General features: G+C 46.3%; 1 protein-coding gene across 2 annotated transcripts; it reads right to left on the bottom strand.

Moving 5' to 3' along the window:
- Positions 1-572: 572 nt before the first annotated feature.
- diras1b (DIRAS family, GTP-binding RAS-like 1b) lies at positions 573-10,981 on the bottom strand. 2 transcript variants are annotated; one of them, XM_052086793.1, is made up of 3 exons: positions 10,492-10,981; positions 3,665-4,018; positions 573-2,561 (listed from the first exon to the last, which is right to left on the bottom strand). In XM_052086793.1, the coding sequence occupies exons 2-3, from the start codon at positions 3,971-3,973 to the stop codon at positions 2,274-2,276; spliced, it is 597 nt and encodes a 198-aa protein (XP_051942753.1). In that variant the 5' UTR covers positions 3,974-4,018; positions 10,492-10,981; the 3' UTR covers positions 573-2,273. The 2 variants fall into 2 exon arrangements, with proteins under 2 accessions (XP_051942753.1, XP_051942754.1); XM_052086794.1 differs by lacking the exon at positions 10,492-10,981 and adding an exon at positions 4,770-4,940.
- Positions 10,982-11,359: the final 378 nt, after the last annotated feature.

The following is an 11,359-nucleotide window of genomic DNA, read 5'->3' as shown; positions in this document are numbered from 1 at the left end:
GTCCTGGTGTGTATCTTAAGAGCGCTAGCATAGTTTTGACACGATCAACATATCTTGTTTTAGCCGTCTGAAAAGTGTTTCGGGACACAATTTCGGCTGAATATATCGATATATGGTGTTTACACAACAACTACAGGCAGTCATGCACCTTTTTTTTGCCGTTTTTGGTCGGCTACGATTCCAGAATTCTTAGGTGAGAATCCACAGCACCACCCCAAGTAGTTGGTGGCCCGCCATTTTGTTTCCACATAACACGTGCATGCGTCAAGCCTTATGCACAGGAAGTTGAGCGCAGGCTCTCCTCTGTATTTTCACAGCCCTTTTCCTATTCATAGCTCCCTCGCTCTGCCTCCCGCCCGCGCAACAAACACGTCAGCAAAACAAATGCCGTCAGCCGACAATCTGGTCTGTGAAGGGGTACGGCTATCAGAAAGTTTTCCAAAAGTGAGGGTCTTGGGCCACGATCGTTCCTCAGGACCGGTGAATATAGACGAGTGTGATTAAAATAAACGTTGGGGAAAAAAAAGTAGAAATCGGTAAAAAAGTATTGTGCTTTTTGTGTGCAAAAAAATAAAATAAATAGGGATGATGTGTACAATGTATAAAAATGTGTGTCCTTAATATCATAAAGTGCAATGTGTGAGTGTGTGGAGTGGGCGATTATATGCATCAGTGGGTCGTGAGGTGACATCATCGAAACAACAGCCCCTTTCACACGGCCCGCGTTGGCCCATGCGGACGCACGAATGGGAGATGACGAATCTGACGACTCAATGATACCTCATCTGTCTTCTCATCGTATGAAAGCGCATGCCGTTTGCGGCGATATCCCAATTTATGCCGGGTTGGGTTTTTTTATAAAATGATGTGGCCATTTGGCAGGGTCTCTGTATGAAAGCGGTAACAGACGGGGCGACACCTGGGTCAGGCTGTTGCGGAATGCAAGGAAAGTGGTGTGATGTGAAGTTCACTTTTGTTTTGTTGATAGCCCCGCTGTGTCACTGTGTGAAAGCCCACGCAGGGGTCAATTTCTCTCTCTTTTGCTGGGTTCTGCGTAAAAGGCCGATCGGGTCTCGTGTTACGGCTCAGATTGTCACTTTACTGAGGAGTGGGTACTCTCCAGTTTAAAGGAGGCTAGACCTAAGGGTATACAGCAATGCCGGGGGAAGCCGTGTGAAATTTTCACACTACCCGTGTGAAATTTTCACATTTACTCTTCTGGTCCTACGGTGTCAGCATCAAACGTCGGCAAGCGGAAACTACTTCATGCATCACATGAGCGTTTATGGATGCGATGTGAAAGCGCTCGCTTTTGGGGCGCTATCCTGCTTTTTGCTGGGTTCTGTGTAAAAGGCAAATACAGACTAATGCACAGTCTTTTGCGATGGCTCTGAAGTTGCTATTTTGCGGGGTCTGCGTTTGAAATGACATTTGACGGGACGGGGCCGACAATCGTTGCCACGCGTCACGCCAGACGTTCTCGTTGATCTCATGTCACGACCCGAGGGCGGGATTTGGCGTCGTCGGGTCTCGACGTGAAATAGACTCGTGAGTGTGAGATGAAGAACGAATGAAGAAAATAATACGGATTCAGGCTGCATAATGAAAATAAATATTTTTTTTGTTATACTCGTGTGCTTTTGTTTGTTTTGGTGTTTTGACTTAAAGCATCAAAAACAAGCCCCCCCCCCCAAAAAAAGACATTCTTGACCTTCCGAAAGCTCCCAATTCCCTTTGAGTCTCACCGTCTTGGCAATAACCATTCCCGTGGATGAGTCATCTCGAGGGAAAAAAAAAAAGCAAGCGAGGTGAGACGAGGCCGCTGGAGCGCTCCGGTTTCCCGACGTCCCCCAAACGCGTCGGGCTTTCAGAAAGAGTCTTAAAAGGATCGTTGCGTCGTGTGGTCTCGCGTGTGCGTTCCGACTTTCGGTGACAAATGAGGAGAGAGGATTGTTGTCGTTTTGTCTCGTCTGTAAATTGTTTTCGGGGTGGGCGCGGGAGGGGGGGGGGATCTGCTCGTAAACTGCGTTTATTTACATCCTTCTTGTGTGGCGTTCATGCTCTCCCCCACCTCGGGGGGGAGGAACGGGGGGAAGGAACTCTTTTAACATCTAGTTTGTCTACACGATGAGTATGTGGAGGGTGGATTGGCGGATTCCGCTCTGATCCGCGCCGAGTCATGACTGGGAGGAGGATTGCGAATGACGGGGGGGCGGGGGTGTGTGTGGGGGGATTCCCGTTTCCTCCTCGTCGTCGTCGTCCTTCTTCCTCGTCTACATGACGCTGCACTTGCCCTTCAGTCTCTCGGCGCGCGACTGCTTCCCCGAGCGCTTGCCGTCGATGTTGAGGCTCATGTTGCGCTTCTTGTCCAGGTTGAGCAGCTCCTGGAAGAGCTCGGTCACGTTGTGGTTGGTCTTGGCCGACGTCTCCATGAAGGCGCACTTCCACTGGCCGGCCTGCGCCTCGCCGTCCTTGGTGTCCACCTCGCGCTGGGTCTCGTCGCTTTTGTTGCCCACCAACATGATGGGGATGGCCTCCACGTTGCCCTTGATGGCCAGCACCTGAGGACAGCGGCACAGTTTGTTGCGAGTCCAGAATCAGCATCGATTGAAACGTCCGACTACTCCAAATAACATCCGCTAATCAACGACTTGATTCGAGGAGCAACTTTTGAACGATGAGGAGCAGAATACACTTTTGGCTGCCATTTTTTCGAGTTGACGCACGCGGTGCTAAAACGATTCATTTTGAATATACAAATTGATACTTGTCGATCAATCGCGTAGCTCGGGGATGTCACATCGTGGGGGCCACATACGGCCCCGGGCGATGTCAAATTATACCATACTCTGCTATAAATAACCCAAATATTTATATTTATTTATTTATAAAGAAATAAATAATGATTTTAAATAAACAATAAATAATATTAATTACATAAATAATATTTGTGAAAATATTATTTTATTAAAATATTAGCAATCAAAATATAATTTAATTAATTAATTAATTTTTGAAAATATCATTATTTTATTAAAATATATCTATTAAAATATTAGTTATTATTTAATTAATATTATTTATTATTTATTTAAAATTATTATTTGATTTATTATTTAATAAATAATATTTCTTCTTTCTACCTACATTCTTGCTGCTAGAGGCTGTAAATTTCCCCAGTGTGGGACAAATAAAGGATATCTTATCTTATCTTATATCATGGCTTTCCTTTGTTGTTTTTTTTTTTGTAGAAAGGAGCACGAGAACATGAGGCAAACGTTGACATTGAATCAAAACATTGGACAAAAAGACTTGACTCTTAGTTTCATTTGGCTAAATCTGCTGACAGGTCCGAAATGCTCTCTGGTATTCCTCGTCAGGCTAATACAAGCTTGTCGGTTCTCGGGACATACGAGTTCAGCCGCCTTCATCGTGCGTCGTTTGGCAAAGTCACCATTGCAATATGGCTTTGAATGCTATCTGCTCAAAACAGTGTCCCCCTAGCGGCCGATCCACGAATTGCAGGTCATTAAAAATATTCATTCCGTGTCTTTCATGTATTCTTTCACTTTTAAATGATCCCGCGGGGCCCGATCGAACCCCGTCGGGGGCCGGTTGCGGCCCGCGGGTCGTATTTTCCACGCAGACACCCACACCTGCTCACCTGTTGGTAGATGGGCTTGAGCTCCTCCAGCGACTGCTTGCTGGTGATGGAGTAGACCAGGATGAAGGCGTGTCCCTTGGAGATGGACAGGCGCTGCATGGCGGGGAACTGGTGACTCCCGGTGGTGTCGGTGATCTGCAGCGTGCACACGCTCTTGTCGCAGCTGATGACCTGACGGTACGTGTCCTCCACGGTGGGGATGTAGGTGTCGCGGAAGGTGCCCTTGACGAAACGCAGCACCAGGGAGCTTTTCCCGACGCCGCCCGCCCCGAACACCACCACGCGGTAGTCGTTGCTCTGCTCCGGCATTCTGGCTGGCTCCCCTCGCCTTTCAGCCTTCAGACGTCGTCACACCTGAGTCAAGAGAGAGAGTCGGGAGTGTTTGGTGTTTTACGCCGCTGCCGTATGAACTCAGCAAATGACACAGGAACGAAAGTGAAACGCCAGGTCACCCATGAGCGACAGCCCTCCGTCAACAGCGACAGCCCGTGACCGAAATCCACCGGTGGCAGCGAGTATTGACGCGAGTCGAGTGTTTCATTACTGTGGCAGCTTAGAGAAGGAGCCTATTATGGGACCTTAAAGCCCGCTTGCAACCGCTGCATCAATAATGCATCGGGCGCTCGCTCGCTCGCACGTGTTTCCGCAAGTGTTGGCAAAATGGACGTCGGCGGTCGTGCTCCGCAAGGTACAAAGCGGGAACTGCCGGGATAAAAGTCATATTTCCTCACGCGGTTGGCGACCAATCGCTGGAATGGACGTCACCTCTCGTCAAAAAAAACAAACATGCTAACACATTAGCAAACCATCTGTCAATGCAGCTAATTTGCACACTAACTAACCAACTAACAAATATGCTAACCAACCCATCTAAACAACAACAAACATACTGAAACTAGCAAATCCAAATAAACCCCGAACTCGACAACCATCCATCCATCCATTTTCCGATCCGCTTTATCCTCACAAGAAGGGGGGGTCGAGGGGGGGTGCTGGAGACTATCCCAGCCATCTTCGGGCAGTAGGCAGGGGGGTGGGGGTGGGGGGCAACCTGAACCGGTTACCGAGACACCAACTAAGCCTCCACCTCCAACAGGAAACTAACCTGCTAGCACCGTTGCTCATCTCCCCAAAATGCTTTTCGTCACTTCCAAGGCAGCGACGCTCGCGCCGGCGTTTGATCAATCGGCGAAGAGGCCTTGCGTGCTTCTCAACGTCGTCTGACCATCTGTCTTATCGGTCTGGATTGCATCCTCCCGTCATGTTTTTCCTTCCCGCTTTCATTTTCCTCCCGGGGAGGGGCGGGGGGGTGTGCTAGCTCCGTGACGACGCCACCGCCGCTCGTCAACAACCCCCCTCAAACCCCCCTGCCCATCCACCAGCGCCTTTTTCATGTAGCTAAAATTAGCCATCCACACACAAACAGGTGACACACACAAACACACGCGAGCCCCCCCCCCCCACCCCCCCACCAGCCCACTCCCACCCCGCCCACACTTGATAACCGTGTGCAGCTCCATTTAATGAATTCATGCTACAAATGCATCTTGTGCGGCCGGGCCGCGGTCTCCATTAGCAGATAGCTTTGGCACCACACAGCCCAAAAACATCACTCCGTCCATCCATCCATCCATCCATCCATCTTTCCTTCCGCCTCCTTATTTCCCAGCTGGCGAGGAAATGTCACCTTCGTCCGTGGCTTAAATATGCACATAATTTGCCCCGGCGAGAGCCACTCGACGCGGGGCGCATTTAGCGGCAGGCATGAAAAGACAATGGCCGATTTGCAGATCAAGAGCGTGATTAAAAGCGAGCGCCGCGCGGAGGTATCCATCTTTTAATCGGGGATATTGGAATGTACAGTCTACGAGCACGCCTATTTGAGCCGCCGCTGGCCAAACGGGATCAACAGATTTCGTCTCACACACACACACACACACACACACACACACACACACACACACACACACACACACACCATCGATCAAACACGAACGTGTTGTAACTTGCAGCCCCCTTCCCAGCATGCCGTGGGAGAAATGTGCGATTCTTAGTTTTTTTTTCTCTTCCTCGTGACTCACTCCAGCCAGCGTTTTCGTCATCGTCAAGCCGCTGCAGTGCCGCACTCGCAAGCACTCGCAAACATACGCAGGCAATGCAAACGCGCGCTTCTGCGTGGGCGAACCGACGACGCCAGCAGCCAACGAGCAGACGGAGGCCCTCGAGAACGAGCCAAGCAACTAGAGAACGAACCTACTCACTCTGTGACGACCAACACGCGAACAAACCATCAAACTACCCTCCGAACAAAGACGTCACAAAACAACCGCGCCAAATAACGAACCAATCACAAAGCTGGCACAGAAAAAGTTGTTCTGCAGAACTGCAGTGGTTAGCACGTCGGCTTCACAGTGCAGAGGTACCGGGTTCGATTCCAGCTCCGGCCTCCCTGTGTGGAGTTTGCATGTTCTCCCCGGGCCTGCGTGGGTTTTCTCCGGGTGCTCCGGTTTCCTCCCACATTCCAAAAATATGCATGGCAGGCTGATTGAACACTCTAAATTGTCCCTAGGTGTGAGTGTGAGTGTGTGTGGTTGTGCGTTTCTGTGTGCCCTGCGATTGGCTGGCAACCGATTCAGGGTGTCCCCTGCCTACTGCCCGGAGACGGCTGGGATAGGCTCCAGCACCCCCCGCGACCCTAGTGAGGATCAAGCGGTACGGAAGATGAATGAATGAATTACATGATTTCCTTTGGGGCAATATTAAATGGTTGGGAAAGCAAAACGACCGATTCATCGGAAAACAGCTCGTAACGGCGATTAAATCTGCCAACTACTTATTTGCAGGGCCCTAATAAAAAGAATTTTTCAACAAACACATTTTAGAGGACAAAAGGGCTAAATTCATGCAAAAAAAAAAAAAAAGAAATCATCACAGGACTCTTGATCGTCGAAATGTGCAGTGGGCCGGGTAAAGATCCAGGCGGAGTGCCTTGGGCCCACGACCCACACTTTGCTCAATTTTGTGCGCGTGTACGCGTATGTGTGCGCATTAGACAAGATTGTAAGGCTGTGGTCTCGGCTTAGTCACTAATCACGGAGCTTAACCTTCCGTCTGTCTGCATTGACCCAATTCCCAAGACTTAAGGTTCGCACTCTTCCTTCCTACAAAAGACCACGAGCCACAAAAGCAAAATTCATAACTCACTTGTGATTGTTTGTGTCCAAATAGTTGTGTGTAGAGTGCCTTCCCAGTCAGTAAGAGGAAGAATAAAAAAAAACAGGTAAGTCGTGTGATCTGGCCTACGTACCTTAGAACGAGCCCATTTGTACATTTTGGTATGTAACAATGTTGCATAATAACCTCCATGTTGAGTTTTAGCTAACCATGACTTGAAGCCAGGCTGAGGAGGAAGAGGGAAGTGGCCATTACTCACAAATATTTGCTTTTCGTGTCAGGGCGACAAAACATGTTCGTCTGAGGCGTCTTCTGATGTTAAGTGATGTGACATCATCATCATCTTCCTCAGTTAGTAAACGCGAGGAGTCAGACGTAACGCGATCGCATGTAAGAGTGCGGTGTAATTAGCGCACGGCCGCGTGTATTAGCGCCGCGTATTAGCCCGACCGGGGCAAGCCGGAGCATCTCTGGCTAGGAAGCTGCTAATACCGCAACTTGTCACCCTCGTCGCTAATATGGAGCAATCATCCGTGTTTCACATTTCACGTCCCCCCCCCCCTCCTTGCAGCACATCCAGAAAGAATTTTAGACATTTTTTTTAATGTTGCAGCAGGGGTGGGCAAACTGTGGTCCGTGGGTCACATACTGCCCACTAAGCTGTTACATGAACAAATATTTAAATACATTTTATACGTATAAATATTTTAGATACAATTCTATAGTTTGAATCAAATGTTTTAATGGGTTAGTTTCATGTATTGCATTAATTGATCCCATTAAATACACGGTTACATGATTTACTGCAGAATCAAAAATAGCATTGAAAGAAAGCGTATTAAAGCCGCATTGATCACTTTTATTACTTGATGAAATTTGTGTTGATGGAATTATATTGACAACATCTTATATACGTTGTGCAGTCTTTTTATTTGACCGTGTAATAAAATTATAATGAATTAAAATTTTTAAAAGTAAAGTTCCCATTTTTACACAGTAAAATACATGTTAAATTGATGTCAATTATTAAACTTTGGATTTCTGAAAGTTTTTTTTGTGTTAGTTATTTATAATCCAATAATTATAAGTAATAAATATTTTTAAATGATTTTTTTAAATGAAAGTCTTATACATACTTTTGAACTTCTTTTTGGGGGGTCTTGAGATCAAAAATAGAAGCAATTTTTCAACATTTTTCACACAGACACAAAAAATCCAAAAAAATTTGTCATTATGAGGTGTTGGTGATTTATAAAATGGGGAGAACATCAAACGTATCTGCAAAGTATTGACAGCAAGTCACATTTTCCACTTTTTTTTGGAAATATTTACACAAAATATTTTACTTTGTCATTAAAGGTTGTTTTGTGTGTATATTTTGAGGATCCCATTATTTTAAACAATTTTGGGAAGAGGGTGATTTTTTTAAAAAACTGCAAATTGTGGGAAAAAAAAACTCAAGTGCTGTGAATATTTTCTGGCATCTGGAATACATTCACGTTACGTCACTTATTTTTCCCTCCACCATATTTTGTTCTTTACTTTCAATAAATGTCCAATACATTCCAAATGTCTTTCTTCTTAGGCTACGTCCATGTGATACAGCTTCCCGCAGTGACAGATGGGAGGCGAGGCGGACCACTTGGATCCACTCGTGCGTTTTTTTTTGGTTTTTTTTTTTTTTGCTCACTAATTCCGCTCGAGCCACGGCCGAATGCAACGCAGATGGCAAACAAAGAGAGGGAATCCTGCTCTGGATGGCACGTGATGCAACCGGGATGAAGGCCATGTCATGCATGCATGCAAAAAAAAAAAAAAAAAAAAAATCCCAGAAATGCAAAACGCTCCCTGTGTGTGTTAGAAAATAGTCGCATTCAGCATCAGTGTGTCCGACTGACACGAAATCCGGCAGGCGAGTTCACCATGACAAAATGGGAGGAAATTAATAAGGAGCCGTGCTGTGAAGATACGCTGTGAAAAATACTGAGCAATTTCCGGCTTTTTTTTCCCCTTTAAGTTGCGCAAAAAAAAATAAAAAATTGCAGGATCTGGCAGCACTGCATCCGACCGGTTCCATGATAATAATAATAATAATAATCAATTTTATTATGACCAATATTAAAGTACAGTAGCGTAGTAGTCGCAAGTGTTTACAAAGGAATGAATCAAGACGTGTTTTTAATAGTTTTGTAAGCCACTGTAAGAATAAGCACAGCTTGAAAATTTCAACGTGCTGAAATATACGACTGTTTAACAAAAAGCCAATTAAATGATGTCAATTATTGAGTGGAAAAACAATCGAAAAGATGAAATGTTTTGTTCTCCACTAAATGGAACTTTAACAAATACACTGCACTGAATTTAACACAAAAAAATAAGGGGTCAGAGGTCAGCCTGTCAGTGCTCAGGTATGTCAATTTGGCCATGCGAGGTGGTCACCCCAGAAGGAAGCCACTTCTAAAGATTTTGGACAAGAAAGCCCCCTAAAAACGTTGATGAAGAAAAAACAAACTAAGGCTGTGCTGTGGTCTGACGAGACCCAAGTTAAAGACGTGAGCGGGAACGAGCCTCTCTGTGTCTGGCTGTGTAGTCAAACATGTTGGTGGGAGTTTCATGATGCAAACGAAGGACATAAATGGATTTGTGGAAACCTGCGCTGTGGTCCGATGAGACCCGAGTTAAATTTGCGTGTGGGTTGCGGCAACCAAAAGCGAGTGTATCTTGCCTAGAGTCAAGCATGGTGCTGGAGGGTTCATGACATAGGGCTACAACTACGGGAATGACGTTTTTCCAGATATAAAATCCATCAAACGTCTACATCTCAATTTTTCCCTAGCTGTTTACAGCTTGTTTAGTTCAAACAAGCACATCGCTTAGCCTTTGAGTCTGCTAGCGTAACGCTAACGCTAAATAGCCTCCATGTTGCGCTGCTATAAATCTTTTGTCAACGGATTAAACACAGACGTAGCGGGAAACAAAGCCACTCGCAGTCACATATTCTTTTTCCTCTGCGAAGAGCAACTGATATGAGTGCCATAGTGGTGAGCTGACTGTGTGACAAAAAGGTTTAATTATTTAAAATTGTAATGTCAGTATGGTCGTAAATTATGGAGTGCAATTTTGCATGTCAAACGACTTTTTCACACTAACAAAAAATGTTGGAGATCCCCCCCCCCACCCCACCCACACACGTTTTCAAATAAATGTGCAATTTGTCTTGGCATAAAACGCGGCTTCAAATCAACATCCAAATCGGTGGATTAAGTCCCACCACCATCCTCATAAACGTCAGAACCACAGTCATCACCGGAGCGGCCTCATGCGTCACGATGACAAAGAAGGAAGGCTGCAAAGGAAGGAAGGTAGGATGGAAGGGAAGAAGGAAGGATGCGAGGGGGCGCCATTACAGGACTCATTCATAAATACCGGAGCAGCGCCATCTCACAGAGGTAGCATTATTTTGGGCAGAGGTAACACCCCCCCCCCCACTCCCACCCCCGCTTCCAACCCCGTCGTCCTCCCTCAACGCCTCCCCTCAAAAGAAACGAAAGATTGCCCTCTGCGTACGCACAGCATATAGCGCTCCAACATGGCTCCTTAACATGACAAATGCAACACAATCGCGTGTGTGTGTGTGTGTGTGATGGTCACACCTGCGTGTGCGTCTCCTCCTCGTCGTCGTCGTCGTCACGAGCGCAAAAACGAGGGGAGGGGGCAGAATAAAAAAAAATCAAAGTCGGAAGGTTAAAAAAAAGGTTAAAAAAAACAAACAAACAAAAGAAAAGAAACAGAGATTTTTTTAAAGCATCGTGAACGCGCTTTCACGTCGAGCTCATCGTCGTCCCGGTTTGTGCCACGATCGCTTGGCCCCTCTCCTCTTCTCGCTCTCTCTCACCATCTCCTCCTCCTCGTCGTCGTCGTCGTCGTCTCTTTCTTTCCGTCCCTCTCTTTTTGCCTCTCCCACTCGGACGTGGGAGGGGCTACACGTCCTCCTTTCCCTTCTCGCTCACGTCCAGAGTTGTATTCGCAGCCCTGACAAATACAACAATAAAGTTATGTACTGTACATATGGAAATTAAAAATAATGATAAAAAAAATGATGTAAAGAAAAGCTGACCGTAAAAAAGGCATTCGTGCGTTTCCACAACTTTTTACATAAAATAGCGTAGTAGTCCTATGTGTTCATGACTTGTTCGTATAATTTGTCCGGATGGCAAAACACTTGCGATTTTCCACCAAAATGGTCTGCCCCCCCATAAAAAAAGAAAAATACGTTCTGACCCCCCCCCCTCGCCCCCGTCACAAAGTTGTTTTTTCCTTAATGAAAAAAATATTAAGGAGACATTTAGTGTGTAGTTCAAGTACCGATTGGACAAACCACAGGTGACAAAGTGTCCATAGTCATGACGTCACCTCATACTTAACTCAGTCGACGGAAGTTGCACGTGGGCGGGCGACATTTTTTGAATGGGTGCGTCCTGTGCTTATTTCCGGGTTGTTGAGCGCTGAATCAGCACCGCG

Source organism: Hippocampus zosterae, chromosome 14, assembly GCF_025434085.1.
Source record: "Hippocampus zosterae strain Florida chromosome 14, ASM2543408v3, whole genome shotgun sequence".
Taxonomy (NCBI): domain Eukaryota; kingdom Metazoa; phylum Chordata; class Actinopteri; order Syngnathiformes; family Syngnathidae; genus Hippocampus; species Hippocampus zosterae.
The sequence above is the reverse complement of the archived record's forward strand: the minus strand, read 5'-3'. Positions and strand labels throughout refer to the sequence as shown.